Source organism: Grus americana, chromosome 6 (assembly GCF_028858705.1).
Source record: "Grus americana isolate bGruAme1 chromosome 6, bGruAme1.mat, whole genome shotgun sequence".
Lineage (NCBI taxonomy): Eukaryota > Metazoa > Chordata > Aves > Gruiformes > Gruidae > Grus > Grus americana.
The window spans coordinates 13150134-13169495 of NC_072857.1; the positions used below are offsets into that span (position 1 = coordinate 13150134).

General features: G+C 41.0%; 1 protein-coding gene across 2 annotated transcripts in view; it reads left to right on the forward strand.

The window, feature by feature from the left end:
* Positions 1-19362, forward strand: part of HSPBAP1 (HSPB1 associated protein 1) — a 36707-nt gene that overhangs the window by 14126 nt on the left and 3219 nt on the right. For both annotated transcript variants that reach the window (XM_054829568.1, XM_054829567.1), the window contains exons 3-6: positions 2627-2811; positions 6963-7099; positions 10285-10456; positions 18698-18781. In XM_054829568.1, coding sequence (XP_054685543.1) covers positions 2627-2811; positions 6963-7099; positions 10285-10456; positions 18698-18781 — 578 coding nt within the window. The remainder of the gene's footprint in view (positions 1-2626; positions 2812-6962; positions 7100-10284; positions 10457-18697; positions 18782-19362) is intronic.

Consider the following 19362-nt stretch of genomic DNA (forward strand, 5'->3'; position numbering starts at 1 on the left):
AACAATGAGTTTACTGTGAAGAAGCTGGAGAGAACAAGAGGTTGTCATGCTGATAGTTATGAGTCACAAGATCTCTGGAGGGAATTTTTCTTAGAGATGCTGGATAGAGCTGACGCTGTCAGATAGGCAGTTGGACAGAAAAGGGCTGCAACTTGGACACCTGCCCAAGAGGTTTTACCACTAAGGACAGCAAAAGAATTCAAGCCTCTGAGGTTTGATAAAGAGAGGCTGTAGACTCAATAGCTGAATAGGAGGCTGAAAATACAGTACAGGTACTGTAGGCTGAATAAATGTTGCATAAAGCTGAGATTTTAGGTGGTTATTGGAGTTGGATGTGGATGGTCAGTATTTTGGTTTGTGCCTCTGCTTTGTTATAGCATTAAAAGGTTATTCCTTGCTTGGATTATTTGTTTAAATAATTTTAATTCCCTAGTAGCTGTGAATAGACATTTAGTTTTCTTCTAATTTTAAAGAAATGGAGGAGACATTTCACTTGCATTCTTATTCGAGCTTTAGGGTATTTTCTAAGGCTATTATTTTTTCTACATTTCCCTTAGTATACATTGCAAACACTGTCTTTCTGAGTAGAACAGAAATTGGCATCTGTCAGGACCAGACCTTAACTAGAGAGGGGAAGTGCTTCCTCCAAAAAGCATTTCTTCCCTCGATCTCTCCCTCTGGTTCAATCCGTGGCATTAAGTGGGAGAGCAGAGGACTGTCATGCTTCCAGATACCATGTTGTCAGACAGCACTGGCAGCTTACTTTAGACTTACCTATCTTAATCTATAATTTATCAATTACAAAACACCTTCAGCTTTTGGTCATTAAGTATTAGCAAACTGATTAATAATGTTGTTGCTTTCAGCTGCCCATTGCTAACATTTTCACCCTAGTTGCAGTCTACAAATCCACCTAAGCAACCTGTTTAGATTGCCCCAATACATTTTTTATTACTATTTATTTTTCCGTAAGCACCCACACCTTGGTACTGAACAAGTTATAAATTAAGCCAAGAACCCTGCCCTGAGGAGATTGTATCCTAGAAGATAGTCTTGCCTTTCATAGTTGGACTTTTTAAAATGAAGCTCAGAGTGAAAGACACTGTGAGGTAGAAAGAGCATAATTCTTGCCTTTAAAACACTTGCTCCTGAGTTATCTTAGAAAATAGGCAGTGTCCTGAGTACTCTTTGTTCTCATCAAAATAATACAGATATTGAGCCACCTTCAATAGTGCTTGTATCTTTTATCTAATTTTTCCATCAGACCATCTTTTAGTAAAATTATGTGCATTGCATTAATGACTGGGTATCAGGAGAGGGCATTGGACTGCAACACAGACAGGGAACCAGATACAGGGGGGTTGGGTTATTGCAGGTGGTTTTTATGTCTTGTATGCAGTTCTTGGGTAGGGAGCCCTTCTACTGCACAGACCCAGGTTACGAATTGCTGAATAGTGGGGCTTATCTGACATTTTTAGTTAATGAATTTGATAGTGAGGGGAAAGGAAACCACTACCTAGGCTACTACAATGGGAATGGCAAAATGATAATGATAAAGGTTTGTAAAAGCCGTTCTCCTGCCTAAAGGGAATAAGAACAAATGTATGAGGCTCTATGGGAATTGCTGTGATAACAAAATGAGAGCAGTAAAGAGCGAAGAGCTGCTGCCGCTGCTGCACAACAGTGAAAAGATCCCATTTCTGAACAGCTCTGTGCAAGTTACACAAGGTTAAATTGCAGCTCTGTCATTGCCATTCATGCAGGCTGCAGTAATTTTTCCGCAGTAGTAGTTATAGTAAGGAGTGATTTTTTTTTTTTTTCTTTTAACATTGGATAGGTCTCTTTGTAGCTGGCACAATTAGTGACTGTGGAAAATGAAGATGTCCGATTAGCCAGAAGTAAAGTATGCTATGATGTGGGTTGTCTTGTAGGCCTTCCAATTGACCTGACCTTGAGCTGAAAGGCTGTCAGTCAGCCTGACCAAAGCATGACGGGAGCAGAACACTGCTGGTAAATACTTTTGTCTGCCAAGGAACATCGCAATATGCTTTTGTCGATCCCAAATGAAAAATAAGGACACACAGCATTTTAGATGGATTATTGGCACGTTTGTGGCTCCATAATTTTCTTCCTATGCATTACTGTGCTGATTTGGTTATTGCTTTAGGTGGGAAAGATGAACATGTTCATCTGCATACATCCATGGAGACAAAATAAAGGGTACACAAATACTTGTGTGCACATTTGCAGTTCACACTTAAGAAGGGAGATGAAGCAAAGGATGGGCTCTCAGTTGCTTCGGGAACTTGGGCGTATTATTGAGTTACTGTACCGAAGGGTGCTTTGCACATGAACAACAGTAACTATTGGTGTGCTTTTACCTCACAGCAAGTTCAAAGTAACAGTCATTCACTTACACCTTAATGAAAAAGCAATAGTCTCAGACTTCAATTGTGAGCTAGGTGACGAGAACCATTTTATTGAACCATTTTATGGTCAAGCCACCCAGTCCCACTTCGTATCTCATGTTGCATTTAACCAGAGCTGAGAGAGAAACTATGTATTATTTTTACTGTTTCTGTGCTCAGCGCTCATGTAATATTTGGCTTTTCTTTTGTTCCTTTAGTTCCCCAGTTTGAAACCAGGTGTAGCTATGTGGAGGCTACACTTGAAGAGTTTTTGGCTTGGAGTTGTGGGCAGCCTTCTTGTCTCTCTGGACCATTCAGTTGTTATGAGTACTCCAAATACTGGGCTTATGCTGACTACAAATACATTGCCAGGATATTTGAAGACAAGCCAGAAATTTTCCAGGTAAAGCATTAATATTATCTCATTCTAGTTCTGAATGCTTCTGAAGCCCCTACTGCTATCCCCTCTCTGCTCCTTTGGCCATTTATTTTAAAATTTTGCAATAAAAGCTATTGGTTCTCAGGCTAACAGAGAGCTAGTACCAAATGGCAGCCATCTAAAATTCTGGGTCTCCGTAGGTGCTTAAAAACACCACCACAAGTGACAAAAACAACTACCAGTTTGGCAGTAGTCCCCATTTAGCCCAGCATCATTTTGTGACTGGGCAGGCTCAGGGAGCACCGAGTCATGTGCGTGACCTCTGCAGCTGCAGACCTTCCCTGCGCCTCTGCTGAAGGTATGAAAGCAAGTGGGAGTAGGGTGTGGAGATGACAGGCACCCAGCACGCCTGGGCGCATTGCAGACTCCAGACCCTGCTGCTGCCCCAGATTCACTTTGTACCCAAATGGTACTCGAATTAACAGCTCCACTCGGGGAAGAGGATTTGACGGCATGGATTCACTTGTAGCAACAAGGCTGAAACATGGTTATGCTCTGTGTTTTGCCTTGTGGGTCATTTTCTTAAATAGCACAGTTCCTTCCCTTAATATCTTCAGGTTAACTGTTTGCAAGGAGGAGGGGTTCTGAGTCTGCAGGATTATTATACCTTGATTGTATGTGGAGAAGGTAAAGTACATGAAGTAACCTGTCCATGGAAGTACATAATCTATGGTAATTTCCAAATGCAGGTGTTAGGACACCTACCCAGGGTGTTTTCTTTTACTTTCTCCATGTCTATCTGCTATTTCAATGTATTGGTTCATCTACCTTCCTGCTTCTTCTCCTTGCAAATTGTAAGAGGGCAAAATTAAGGATAGCTATACAAAAGGTGTATTTTTTCAAAAAGACAGAATAGTAAATGAAGCCTTATTCATTTCTATACTTTCAAATGTGAAGATGGAATCATAATTCCCTGCAAACACTGTATCACTGGGATGACAAAGAGTACAAAATGATAAGCCCCCTCAAATTAATTAAATTATTTCCTCAGAAAGATTTCCCATGCTCCTTATATGTATTTTATTCTTTTATACCAGTAAAATTAGTATTTTCCAGTGCTCAGTCTTTTTTCAGACTGTCTCCTTTCCCATTGTTCTGTGGGTCAGAAGGTAAGGTTTGGGCACAGAGACCATCTTACCTTACTTTCTTTTCCCCTCCCTTCTTAAGGGCACTGAAACACAACCAGGATCACATAAACTTGGGCTGCATGACTCTCATACTGGGTTGTGTTGTTTGAACTAAGTTGGGAGGCTTCAGGGATGTTTCAGGCTTCCCTAGATCTTTCAGTGACTTCCTCTATCCGTGGTCCTGCCTTGGTCTTCTCTCTTTCTGCCTCAACAGACAGCATTTTTTGTGTTTTACAGCACAGGATAATAGCAGCTCAGAAGACCTGAATAGCCTGCTGCTTCATTCAGTCAATAAAAACACACTTGAAGGAAACAACCATTTTCCTACCTCCTTCTTCCCCTTGCCCCCATTCAAGAACAAAATTGAGGTGCCAGGAATTGCATTTCAGTACAGGTGTCATGCCACAACCTCATCACCTGACCTCTAACAAGCAACAGATTGTACTGCACTTTTAGAACAGACACACGTAATGATTATGCCATGGATTTTTTTTAAAGCAGAATCTGGGAAGTAAAAAATTGATGGTGTTATGCAAGCAAATATGGTGTATGTCATCTGCCAGTTTCACAGGCATGGGAGTGAAATGCATCCATCGGTTCCAGACTCATATGGCTTTTGAAACACTGCTACACAATTTATACTAGCCAAAAGAGTTCTTTGTAGAAATTGTCCTCAATTCTTGCGTGAATTTGATGATAACGCCTTTTTTCTTTTTAGATTTTATTTAGATTTACATAAGGTGACTTGAAGGGGAAAAGAAGGCCAACTGCACTGTTATTTATAGTGATTAATAGGGCCATTTAGAAGTTGTTTGAAATTTAGATTGCACTGTTTATCATTTACAGTTGTGTGGGCTAAGGTAATGATTCCATTATTCTAATCTATGAGCAGTATCTAGCATCTTACATTTTTTCTTCAGTTGATATTTCATTACAGGATTTGAGATATAAATCAGAAGCGAGATATACGCGTGAAGTTTAAATAGAAATGAGACCTTTTAAAGTGACATACGGGTACAGATTAACTTCATTATAAGCAGCAAATGAAATAAATATAATTCACAAGTAATGTGCCATCTGTTATGGTTGGAACACCTTTTAGTGCATTTCTTCTTACTGTGGCTTTTTATTGTAGAAAAGGAACCCACTGTGACAAGATTTCAGTAATCTTACCAGTTCCTTTTCAGTTCATTGGTTAAAAACTATTTTACCCATAATCGCTTCAACTATTTACTACCACTGCAGCATTTTCAAAAAGTTCTTTTAAATCTAATATTGATTATGTGTGCTTTCTTTCCACTTAAATTGTAACAAAATACAAAAACTATTTAGGTGTGAGATTAAAGTGTAGAGATTGTGTTACGCTTAACTTTATCACTGAAATAGTTGTATTGGATTTTAAATTTTATGGCTGCTGAAATCTATAGGAGCAACTTTTTCTTTTTGATTTTTTTGCTGCCTTTGACAAATGTTTATATTACACTTCTGCATTTTTTTCAAGTGATATCTTTAAAATCAATAACTCTGAAATTCAGAATCTTTAGCAACACCTAATTTTTGGGAAGGCTATCACTCATTTTGAGGGTTTCCTGATACAGAGTCATGGTGAAGTCATCCTTATAATAATGTCTAGCTGTAGTTTTTCTCATTCATAGATCTTAAAAAAGGATAGTCATCCACCTGTCTGCAAGCAGCTAGCTTACATACTTAAATTAGGAAGCTAGACTCCTATTTTCTCTTTATAGACAGAGGAAAGAGAGAGGCTTTTCCAAGGGGTGATTGAGAGTGCTTTGACAAGAGCAGGCGCCGAGCTTAAATTAGGTTCCTAAAGTTAGGTGATGTGAATGACCCCAAAGCGCTTTACTGAAACAGAACAAATACCGTTATCTTCCCTTTCAAGATGGGAAAAATAAAGCTCAGAGATGAAGTGATTTGCCTGAGACCATCAGGAAGCCAGGAATTGAATCTCTGTTTCCTAAGGCTCAGTCTGGGGCTCCAGCCAAAAGGCACCAGTATCTCTGGCCAGTACACTTCAAATGCTTTCCAATAAACAAATGATCAGGCCCTGCAGGTGGCAGGGTGAGCCATAGAAAGATGGGAAAGCTTTATCCAAGCTATACAGAGCCATCATGCAAAACCCTTGAACTATCTGAAAAATACCTCACTGTCCCTTGTTCCAGCTGTCATGCCCAAGGGATTGTTTGTGGGAGGATCAATGGACTGGAAAGCTCCAGGATTATGTTTGTAACAGATGCATACCTGTTCTGCCCTTTCTTACTATGTAATCAAGTTGTTTTAAGTTCACTGCCTCCGCAGTTGCAAAGGCAGGAGAAGAACATGTCCATTAAATGATAAGAAACGTTAAAAAAACCAGCATACCACTGGGTCAGAAGTGGGATAAAAATCTGCGTTTCTGGAATACATGGAGAAAGCTGAGACAGGAGCAGAGAGCAAATATGCCACATGGATTATCAGTTGGTTTGAAAAGGGAATAGGGATTTTTCCTTCCTTCCTTCCATTCTTTTTTTAAATGTCATATATCAGAATTTTTCTAAAAGCAGTCCTGAGCTTGGATGGATGGTTTAGGGTGGAGAAAGGAGAAAAAAAAAAAAAAAAAACCAAAAAAACCAGAGTGTTTGAAAAGAAGGAAAAGAAGCCACGTGTGGCCATGAGCAGTCGGGCAGTTTTTCTGCAGAGCAAATGGTAACTTGTGTGATATGAAAGACTGGGATGAGAACTGGAGGCAGAGATCTAGGAGACTGTGCAGTCAGACAGAAAAAGAAGAAAGTCAGAAGAAACGCTACTAGAGAGGAGAATTTTGGAGGAAGGGGCACAGGCCATGCATTTGGGAACCCCACGAAGGAGTAGCAACTGCAGTGGATAAAGACCGATTGAGCAGTGGAGGGAGAAGACAAGAGACTCAGACAACTGGGGGTAGGATGTGAATCAGTTTAACAGCTTACATAAATAACCTTTTCATTGCTGTAGGATATAAGGTGGTCTGACTTTGGTTTTCCCAGAAGAGGTGGAAAAGAGAGCACACTGTGGATTGGTTCTGAAGGAGCAAACACTCCCTGCCATTTGGACTCATACGGCTGCAACTTAGTGTTGCAAGTACAAGGAAGGTAATGAGTGCATATATGTACAACAAACACAAGGGAAAGTTATACTGTGCTATAAAGTTAGTTTTGGACTCTTCAGTATTAATTCTAGGTCCTGAATATTTTAGTTTTCTGAGCTCTTGATGATTGAAGAACATCAGTACTTTTCTATAGGAAATGGCAGAACTTCAAGGGGTTGGAGTTTGACTGGGTCATGGAGGTAACGCAATTTTATGTTCTTCTGTTTGAGGAAGATCTCTTCTGATCTGTGTGTGATGTGGTCCAATGATAAACATTTTAATCTTCCTAGTAGTTAAGAATTCAAGAATTTGGAATTAGGAGATAAAGAGTTAAAAGTAAAAAACCCAGAAACAAAATAGAAATAAACTACTTCAGACTTTTACGATATTCTCTGTGCAAGAGCCTCTAATAGCCTGCTAGAATTAATTTAAAAGGGGAACATCAGGATGGGAGCAGCCAGCTGTGAGCAAAGTTGAAAGGGACACTTGAGGCTCCGAAATTAGTTTGAAGCATGTGGCTTTGTTGCTGTATCTTTCTGCCTGTTTGCATGCTGTCTTTTTTTTTTTTTCCCCATTCTTGTTTTTCTCCTTTCCTTGGATATTGGCCTCAGGGGTTTTTTGTTATCTATTATTGCTAGAGTAATGCTAGAGGAACAAAACAAGTTGCATGCATTTTTTTAGGTTTGATAGTATAGAGTGGGAGGAGTAATTGGCCAGTGGGATTTTAATGTGATTAAATACTCTGACATTTTATAAAATAGCAAAATCACAGTGGTCTTGTGATTAAGGTGCAGGACTGGAAGTCAGCGTGCTGGCTTCTATGCTGGGCAGTGCCACAGGTTGACTGACTTTAAGGCCTGAGGCAAATGAATTTGTCATCATCTTATCTGTAAGAAGGGTAACTTGGTTTAGCTCTCAGGCAGGTTTTCATTCATGTTTATAAACAGCCTTGAGATTCTTGGGTGAACGTGCAGCAGAGATGCTCTGGAAGCCGCCCTCAGCACTGTGCTTTGCTGCAGCCAGTCCTGTAGACTTCAGACCACATCAGTAAGCATTACGCATTGAAGTCCAGGCACTTAAATGTCTTTAGGAGCCAGAAATCTCACTGAAAACCATGAGACTTACATGCCTAAATATCTTCTAAGGATCCACCTAAATACTGGGTATGCTAAATAAGTACAGTATTCTAGCAGTCGTGATACCTGCCCTGCCTCTTTGATCTGTACCTTCAGGTGTTGAACTGGAGCCAGAGATCCAGCATCACGTAGCAATTTTGCCTGCCTTCCCAAGACGCTTCCTCCTCCTCTGGTAGGACAAAACCTGTGTTCCTCTCAGGGAAGGAAAAAGCCTAAAGCCTTTGCATGGCCTGAAAAGACAAAGTTGTTTTCCTCTTCAGAGCAAAGCCTATAAATAGATTGCAAACTTCCACAAGCTTGTGAATCCTGTGCTTCTTCAGAGCAGAAAGATTCCCTTTTGAGACTCACAAACAAGAGAGGCTTTGTAACAGAATATAAGCTTATGCTAAACTTAAATAGATTTGCCTTTGCAGGAAAGCCAGGGATGACTCCTTAGCCTTTTGTTGCTATCTTGAATTTCCTCCTTGCATCCCTTGGGCTTCTTAATTTTTTGCTTCATGATATTGCTTTGTCATGAGCTTGCAGGATTAACCTATGAGCCTCCTAACCTAGTTATTTTCTACACCTTCAGAGGGTCTAGCTTGGAGGGCAAAATATAAAGTTGCAATAGGGCTTGGGTTTCAGGAGAACCATTTCTTGTGCTTGCACCCAGTAGTAGTCTTGGTAATTACCAAGAAACATCAGCAGCCTATGGCACTTCCATCTGTGCCGATCTCCACAGTTCTGGCTATCCTGCTATTCCTGTCTCTTGTGTTTGCGTGCCATTTGGCTGCTTTTCTCCCATTGTCAGATCTGTGACTTAGAACTGACAACCAGAAGCAGTAGGCAAAAAGCAAGAAGTGAGTACCAAGGAAAGGGACAGAAAGAAAAGGTCTCACTAGAGTCTGAAACAAGGAGGAGAGCTGCACAAATTGTCCAACAGTGCTGTAAAGTACTACCTTTATTTTCCCATTGCTTAGTGCATGGGTCACTGTTGTACAGATTGTCTGACACCTCTTAAATGTAATAAATTCTCTCTTTGTGTATTCCTTTCTGGTTATTTCCATTACCTAAAGTACTGCCATATAAAACTCCTATTTCTAAATTACATATGCACCTGCTAAGATATTTCATTTATAGTACCCATAAAACTGGCACCACCAGTTCTGGCATATTCTTTTTCTCTCTTTGATCTGGTCTGTGCAAGTGAAAGACAGACATGAGCTCCTGAGGACGAGGTCAGTGTCTCAGCTCTGCTTGGCCCTGCACTATGGCGCGTTGAACCACTTCTTTGGGCACATAGAGAGCAACCTGGAACATGAGTGCCCTCATGAGCAGAACAACCCTGTCCTGCTCCGTCTGGGCATTTAGTCATGCCAGTAAGTTCTTAAACTCAGTAGCCCACACAAGCCACATTTTCATCATGTGGTACTGATAACACAAAAGATATAGGTGTTTCAGGGTGTTTATGTCTATAGATGTCTCTTATTTATGCCATCTTTGGCATGGGGGCATCAAGGTGAGTTTTACTAAGAATGAGGGGTTTGTGACTAATGGCCAAATAAATACTGTAGGTGATGAGAGGAAACAGAAGATCACATCCATACCCCTTTACTGTTGCCATCCAAAATGCACAATGCCCTCCTTTTAAAACAAACATGGGTGCAGCAACTATTCATCCAGTGAATGAAAGCACATTGTCTCTAACAAAACTATTGCCCCTGGTTTGTAGAGCAATTTTTAATGCTGAGCATCTGTAAATACTGTGTGTTGCTCCGTAAAAGGGAAGAAGGAGGAACCAGATGGGAGAGCTTTTTTTTAAATTTTATTTTATATGCCTTTTTAAAATAATTGGTGAGAAGTTGTAAATCTTTTCAGTTAAAAAAATTAAAAAGTGGAATATTTTAAAAACACTTTTAGGAGACAGCCTGTAAGTACTGCCTGTGTTCTCACTGCGTAGGAGATTCACACAGCGAGGCAGATTTATGTTTTATTGAAAACCTTGCTACTGCCTTTAGTTCTTTGCTGTAACTGACATGCACTGAATACATTTTTATCTTCTTTCTATTTTCAGGAAGAGATGGCACCTCTTTCCACCTGGCGACACCAGTTTCCTTTATCCCACCAGGATCCCTTATGAGGAATCCAGCGTATTCAGCAAAGTCAACGTTGCCAAACCTGATCTGAAACGCTTTCCCGAGTTTAGGAATACAACAGCCCACATCGTTACGCTCAGTCCAGGACAGGTACCATTCACGCATGAGCTTTACATTACTTTAAAGATTTAGTAAATTATTTAACTGGCTCATTAAGGGCTAGGAAATCTTAACAAATTGACTGTGGAAGTTCCCTCTCCCTACACTCTGCACTCAGGATTGATATATTTCTCTCAGCATGGAAACTTTCTTTGCTCACAGTTATTTTACTAACCTTTTTTGTACAAAAACCGCAAATATTTGGAGAGTTAGTTCAATCAGCTGCCCAATTCCATCACAGTTCTTGCAATCACCTCCAATTTGTCTGCTTTAAAACTTTCTTGAACAGTACTCCTGTCTACTCTGAAACCAGTATGTTCCATAAAATGTATTTGATTAATGAGCGTGTAGAGCCAACAAAGGAACTTGTATTTTGATAGTGAATAACCTTCACCAGGGAACATTGGCCCAACTTGTTGCTTTAATAGCAAAGTATTGTAATAATGATACTTGCATTTAGAGCGCACACCATCCAGAGGTTTCATGGTGCTTTACAAGGATGTGAGGATATTATTAACCCTGTTTTACTGAGAAAGTTCAGTTATAAGTGCCTGGCTGACAGGCAGTCAGCACCAATACGAGAGCGGGGCTCAGGACTCTTAATTCCTAGTCTCCTGCCGTAAATAGCGTCCTTCCTTATTTAATCAACATGGTCTGTATTTGGAGTCTGAATTACCCTTTTTCATTGTTCAGCAGTGCACGTCCTTGTAACGCACTCCCGCGCATCTCAAACTGTCAGGCCTTTCCAGAGGAATTTTGCAACATTCATTGCTCCAACTGCTTAAGACAGTGGAGTTGCCACTTCTAGAGCCTTTTCACCATTCTCCTACTAGACATTGTCACTTCTTTTGACTTGCCAGCTCAGCGACTTGTGCAAGTATTCTCTTGCCCCTAGCTGGCAAACCCAGCAGCCTTCAACAATTTAAAGAATGATTTTTGCTAATCCAGGTAATTTTGAGGAGGCAGAGTAAGAAGTGCTCCTGTGAACTGGTGAGATGGCAGAATGGAGCAAGATAGTAGTTTCAAACAAGAAGATGATGTCTATGAGCTGGGAAGAGTTTGCTCTTCTGCTGGCACAGTTGCAAATAGGGAATCTGTGATCAACCTTCATTGGTTGCATTACATTAGCTCCTAACCATACTCATAAAACAAATGATTATTGAACACTGCACCTTACAAAGTGCAGAATGTGAAACTAATTTAAAGCACAAAGAACAAGTTTTTACTATTGATAAAAATGCTGCATTCATTCAGCATTGCATTATCTGTGATCCCCAACACCATTTCAATTTATAATCCCCTTTGGAATGATCAAGTATGGTAGTGAACCTTTAATATGATCTTAATTTTAATTAGGCTTAAAGCAATTACAAATTAATCTTTCTAGGAATAAAGATCTTGAGCCAGCTCAGTAATACAAGTTGTGTGCATTGCCGTGAAGGAGATACTGTTTGGATTTCTGAGGAGAAAGTAGTGTAGAGGCAATGATGAAGCAGTGAGGTATTGCCTTCATCCATTTTATCCGCACCTTTTGGGTGGTGCTTTCCAGTATCTCATCCAGAAGCTTATGGGGCAGGTGGCTGGGGAGTGCTGCTGTTTGATGGAGAAGAAAGGAATGACCTAGAGGAACTCCTTTGTTAACAAAGGAGAGGATCCCTAAATAATAACAACCTTGGTATGTGCTTAGCAGTGGTTTTCATGTAGAATTAATACAATTACAGCAGAATTTGCAGCCAGCTTTATTTTGTGATAATACATAGCATCTCCACTTCTTCCCAGAGGGTACACAGAACATTTTGGATTAGATATTGTAACAATAAAGGGTTGAAAAATAAAGACAAAGGTGTTCTTGGGTATTCAGGAGAGCAACTGCATGTAGGGTGAGTGCAGCTTTGAATATCAAAAACTTAATGTGTCTAACGCCACCTTCTGGTCGTTGTTTGCTACAAGCCATTTTTCTACACCCGTTTAAGGCTTTAAAGCAGAATTCCTTCATATAAAATTGTACCAATGCACGACGTGTACTTCGATCGCATCCTTTATACCATTTAACTGTCTTGTTCAGAGGTGAATCTCTGTTATGAATTTTGGTAGTTGGCTGAGACTTTAGGTTTTATAAGGTTTCATCCTGTACTTGACCAGTGGCTGTCGGCTGCATTTCCGCAGAGGTCTTAACACAACTTCTGGTTATACATTAGTGATCTGTTCTTGATACAAATTATGATAACATTTAGATATATAACTTGTTTAAATAGGCAGCTGAGTAGTTTTAGGGTTTGCAGCTGTAAATGACTATATCCATAAAGTTACAAGCTCAAGTTGTGTCACGCAAATGTAGGGGCTCCTTATAACTATTTGGACCTGGTCACCTATGTGATGGTTGCAAGTCTGAGTGGTAAGTGTGGAGCAGGAGGTTGACTGCTGGTGGATTTGTGTTCACTGAACTACTGAGGTTTCACCAAAAGCATTGGTATGTTGTTTTATTTGTTCAAAAATGCTGCACTATTTCTAGTAACACCTTAATTGTTTTCACAAATGTACAAATACTGCTTAAAAGACCACAAATGAGGCGAAACATGTCTGTTCTAGTATCTTCCACCCCACACCCTGGGACAAGTGTGACAAGAGCTAGAGAAGGATCTACCACCCTCAACGTAAATCCCATCCAGGACAGATGTCCTGTCTGCTGTCAGTGGGAAGAACCTGGCACCTCTACAAGGCATCTACATCCTCCCTGTCTTACACAATTACAGTCCTGCAGGAACATTCATCCCATCTTGTCCTTCGGTACAGGCTATAAAAGGAGCTTACGCACATAGATGCTTAACTTTTTGATGATTAAAAATAGGAAAGATGAATCTCACCTGAAAAGGCTGTGAAAAACTGAGATGCTATACAAATACAAAAATCATTGATCATTCTTTCCCCTGCCCCACTTCTCACCAGATTCTTGCTTCCTTCCTGCTCGCTAATGTAACTGTTCTTATTCCGTCTTCATCTTAATCCATACCCATATAACTAGACAATGGTAAAAAGACAAGAAAGCACATCTCAGCTTGTCTGAAGGTAGGCACGTGAGGCTGCACACATCTGCCCTCCTAACGGAGGGCAAGCACCTTGTACACTGGGCTCCCACAAGCAATGCCACTCTCTCTTACGCTACCGCAGACAGGAGAGGTAGTGGACACCAGGACCCACGGTGTTACAGGCAGCACACAGCTGACCTGCTGCCCACGCTCCTGCTTCCTAGCCTTGTGTCCCAGGTGCAGCCTGAAGCCAGAGGAGCTGCAGTGCCACTCTAGAAACCAGAAGGAAAGGCCTAATTGAGCTAGTCTCAGGCCTGTCAAGTCCGAGAAGGATGCTCCCTTCCAGCCTTGAAAAACATTGTCACAGTGTAGGAAAAATGATTTTAAAATAAGATCAACATTACTGCGTGCTGTCTCTCACTGTGGTTTGCTGCTCAGAAGCTTTCCTCCCCCGCTTTTGCTTGCCTGCTTTCTGAAAATCTAAAGAAACACATCTCAAACTCAGTCTGTGTCCACAACTACACTTATCATTAAGTTCCTGCGTATAGCTGCAAGGTTTTCTCTTTCTGTGCTCCTGCTGCAGTATCTAACACACCATGGGATCCTGCTTGGCAGTCAGAGCTCTCAACAGCACAAACAGACCTCTGACTTCTAACCCCACCCTGAGCAAGCAGAAATCTTCACAAAGTCAGGGAGAGATTTCCCTGCGTGCCACTGTCATGGTTTAACTCGGCAGGCAGCTAAAACAACAGCACAGCCGTTGGCTCACTCCCCAGCCCCAGTGAAATGGGGGAGAGAGTCGGGGGAAAAAAGTAAAGCTCGTGAGTTGAGACAGAGACAGTTGAATAGAAGAGGAAGAGAATAATAATAATAAAAGAATACATAAAAAAAAAGTGATGCACAGCACAATTGCTCACCACCTGCAGACCACCAATGCCCAGCTAGTCCCCGGCCACAGTCGCACTCCTGACCAGCTTCCTCTCAGTTATATACTGAGCATGATGTCAGATGGTATGGAATATCCCTTTGGCCAGTTGGGGTCAGCTTTCCTGGCCATGCCCCCTCCCAGATTCTTGTGCACCCCCAGCCTCCTCGCTGGTGGGGCAGTATGAAAAGCTGGAGAGTCCTTGACTTAATGAAAAACTGCCTAGCAACAACCAAACCAACAGCGTGTTATCAACCTTATTCTCACCCTAAATCCAAAACACAGCACTGTACCTGCTACTATGAAGAAAGTGAACTCTATCCTAGCTGAAACCAGGACAGTCACCTTTAAAGAAAAGGCTTGAGAATTTCAGATTGGGCTTAAAGTGGGGAACAGCATAACAGACAGTCTCAATAACCAAGAAAAATGTAATTGTTACCAAAAAGAAGTGTTGTAATAAGTCAGGAAATGCAGTAATTCAAACTTTTTAAAAGGCAATGAAATGTTCCAGCTCAAAGTATATAAAATACTTTTTAAAAGAGGTGAAAAAAATGCTTTTGTTGGAGAAGAGTTTAAGTGAATATAGTAAAGGAGAATTCAGAGTTGTCCACAGCATTATGCATAGTAGATGGTTGATAATTCTTTTTTGGGGAAGGAAGAAAGAATGTTTATGTGGGAGACTACAGAGCTGGCCCCATGTCACCCCATAAAGGCGACAGACAGCCCAGCTCAACATCTAGACACCAGAACCATTATCTCCATCACAGAAGAAGCAGAAAAGTCCAGGAGGTGAATTTACACTAGAATTGGTGATGAAAACACCACTTAGCCTGCAACACACATGGAAAACCCCAAGTGCCCAAAAAATCGAGTAAACCAAAGGTGAAAGCTGCCAGTTCCTAACTCTACTTTTCCACCTCTTCCCTGAGCTTCCCTCAGTCCCCCGCCTGGGTCCCTATGGACACAGCATGGCCACAGCCCCATTCCCTTCCTGTTCGCAGTGCTGCTCCCCAGGGCTGTGCCTGTGTTGGACACCAGTGGCCCTGGGTGCCCTGTTTCAGCAGGTGGGAAGACACCAGCTTGGGAAGGAGGGTAAGAAGCACCAGTGCAGCCAGGCACCGGCTAGGACAGGGCACAGGCTGAGGCGGCAGTGCTCTCACAGCCCTCACGTGCTGCTCCTGCAGAGTATTTATCTTATTTTTCATTACCATGGTGGCAAACAGCTCTGGGATTTGCTTGGGTTCCTCCACAGCCCCTCATCTTTTTCTTCCCATCACACTGACGTTCTTTGGTGCTTCCTTTTCCTGCGCATTTACCCAAATATCTTTTTCTAATGAGCAGGAATTTCTTGTTATAATATTTCACTTCAGGGTACGCTCTCTTTTTGAAGCAATTCCACCTTTGCCCTACCTTTGCACTGTATCAAGTTAATCACGTCCATCGAGAATTTAAACCTGTTCTGTTCTCTGTGCTGTACAAGTCTTGAGCATTGCCCCACTTGCTCTCCCAACTGTTCTCGTGGTTTCTTTCCTCCTGTTACATACTAGAATTTAATTTTATCTTTTCTGAGATTTCTGTCCTACTTTGGCTCCATCTGCTATATTTTCCTATCACTAGCCTAAATATTAAAATTATCTGATTGGTTGCTGTTTAGATCGGTATCTTCCCAGCCCACAAAGCTAGATATATTCTGTAGAAAGCAGGCTAACACAAAATTATCTCTTAGCTTAGAATAGTTCTGTCTTGCTTTTGCACTTTACATTTTCCCCATAAAATGCATGCAGCATTTTTTGTGTGTGTGTTATTTCACTGTGGTTTACTTTCACATTTCCTATTGAAATGCAGTTTCAAATGTAGCTAAATCTGTGTCCCATATTCAACAAACATATGGATATCTGCTTTATTTTATTGCAGAACTGATAGTCAGGGGCAGTGATAGTGGTTTGTTTGTTTTGGTGTTGGGGTTTTGTTTGGTGTTTTTTGCATCTAGTTTGCAAACCTAGGAGAATACCAGTTTGTAAAGGTAGAAGAATTCTACTCTACTCCTCTCTGCTGAATTTTTTTTGGTCTTTTGTTAGTTCTGGTGCTCCCTTGCCAGCTTTATTTTTTATTTTTAATTACTGTTTCCCACTTTTTTGTCTTCCTTAAAGGTTTAGTCGTTTTGCTTTTTGATAATTTCAGTTTTCTTACTGCCATAAATTCTTATTTTAACAAGCGTTACCTTACCCAAAAATAAAAGAGGGAGAGTAAGCGTCTTTATGGTACCTGTTTTGCCTCTGAGTCACAGCTCTGTAGCTCCTCTATAAATTGCATCAGCAAACAGTGCCGGCTGCAGAAATACACAACTTTGCAGTTATTACCCTTAACCTGCTGGCAAGTAAAATCTGATTAGTCTCTCCAAAGACCAAGTTCCTCCTCTTTGGTTTGAAAAGACTGGACTAGTTAGGGGGAATTCACTTTTCCTCCTAGCTATACCTCCTCTTCCCAAAGCAATTCTGTCTCAGCTTTGCATATGAATTGTGTTGAGCCAGCAGGTTCCATTCCTAATTTCCATCTTGTTTTTTCCAGGCAGCGCCTCTTACCGAAACATTTATACACTTCCCTTAATTTGCCTCCTGCTTTTGTTCCCTTGCAACATACTCCCTCTGCACCATACCCCAATTCCCTAGTGTCTTCATCCACTTCTCCAGCATGTTGCAAGCTCACTCTTCCTATGCGAGTCTCACAGTAAGCACCTCGTTGTTGGAAACAGCTACTTACTCCAGAAGCTACGCCTTCTGCTGTACACCATACTTTTCCAGGCTTCATCGTTATACCCTGTCATTTGGAGGGCACCTAGATACTTTAACAGTGCAACACAAAATCCCCTAGAGAGCAGATGAGTGGGGGGTTTTTTGTATGATTCTGCCGTCAATGAAACATGGGCAAACACTTCCTAACAGATAAACCCATTGCAGCTAATGCAACTGTGCTTTTCATTTAAAGTGTAGGTTTCTGTGATAAAAGCACCACTCAAACTTGTTCTGTGTAGAAAACAAGTTTTGGCTTCAGTCTGCCTAGGGTTTTGTATGGAAATGCCAGGAATAACTAATTGGTGATATTTTTTAAATAATGGCCCTCCACAGACTGACTTCCTTCTCTGTTTTGTATGCTGTACTGGATCGAAGTACAATTTCCAAATGTTTTTGACCTTTAGAGAGCCACTGCTTTTTTTGTTTGACTTAAATTGAAACCTGTGGAGAACATTTTGTCCTGCAGCCCAAAAATGACTCTGCTTTGCCTGTCCTGTAAGTAAGTGTTTGCAGGACTAGGGCCACAGTCATTGTTTCCTACACAGACATTTTCTCATTAGCTGTGTTTTGATATAATGAAGCACAGGGCTATCTAGGTAGCAGAACATTCTTTCACACCATTTGTGTCTACCAAGTAAAAGAATTGTCTGCAATTCAGATACAGATCATTGCTTCACTTTCCCCATTCTGAAGTGTATATTTTTATCCATCTCTGACCATTTTTATCCCCTGTCAAAAACCATCTTTTATGCTTTTCTTGATAGCTCTATGTTAATCTAATGTTCAGTAATCTGTAAAGCTTGTACTATATCATCAAAACAACATTAATGTCTTTCTACCATAAAAGCCATGGGTTAGAATCAATTTTATGTCACAGCTATCATCCTGATATAGTTGTAAAGCTGTGATCTAAACTAGATTGTCATGATTTCTGGGACACCTTCTTTTAAAAGCCTATCTACTAAAAGTGACAAGTTTAATACTGGTGATTATTTACCAGAATTAAAGCTACATATTGTTAATCACCTAATAAGCATTAGGATACCTGCTTTTCGGGGAAGCCAGCTGGCAGTCCTTCTAAAGGAACTGGGAAGTCTGCTCAGTTGGAGAATTTACAGAAGAATTCTCGCTTGGCTGAGACTTTCTCTAAAGCCCCACTCACTGCTACACCAGCTGCGCTCCCTTGGTACAGCCGGACCTTGCTTACGTAGAGCAGTTAGGTTACAATCCTGCTTCACATGAGGAGGGGTTTGGATGAGAAGTAGTTCTGGATCATGTCCACTTCTTACATGACAGTATTGATACGATGGGAGGAGAGAGTGGGGATGTGAGTCTTGAGAAAAGGCTCTTTAGAATAAAGAGGTAAAGATCACCTCCCACCCCTATTCCTTGCCTCATTCTGCCTCTGCATCCCACATCACCTCAGTTAAAACATCTTCTCTTTCTTCAGGCTTCTGCTAGTACTCTAACACGGTATTTCCAATTCCAGGTCCTGCTCGTTCCAAGGCACTGGTGGCACTATGTGGAATCCATTGATCCCATCACTGTCAGCATAAACTCTTGGATTGAACTGGTATTTTCCTTTTTATGTCACTGATGTAACACTTCCACATCTGCATGGACTTTTGCCCCGGCCTGCCAGGTTCAGCCCTACTGGGTGTGCTGTATTCAGAGGCTGGGGAGGGAAGAGCCTTTATGGATACAGCTTTTCCTGAAGAACCTTCCAAGGTTCCAGATCTGAAGCCCCAATTCAGCAGAAATCACATGCAAGTTTACCTCAGTCAGGCAAACAATTAATCACAAGCTAAACTTTGCATGTCCAATTTCTTATGGGCCAGCTAGCTTTGTGCTGAGTAGGAGATGACAAAACAGCAACTTCACCTCAAGCACATGCTTACATGCAAAGCTAAATTAGAATTTAAATCAGATTAATGTGGTAGGAAGGGGGTGGCAGAGGATTTTTGAATTTTCATTTCTCTGTGATAGTTTTGATTTGCCTAGAGTTGGATTTTCTCAAGTATTTAATTAATTTTCTTTTCCCCAGGCTTTTTCTTGCTCATGTTAACTGGTATGTATGGTATGGTTCCAGGGATATCATCTCAATACTCCAGAAGGTTTTCTGATTCAAATTACTTTATCATTAATCCTAGCTTA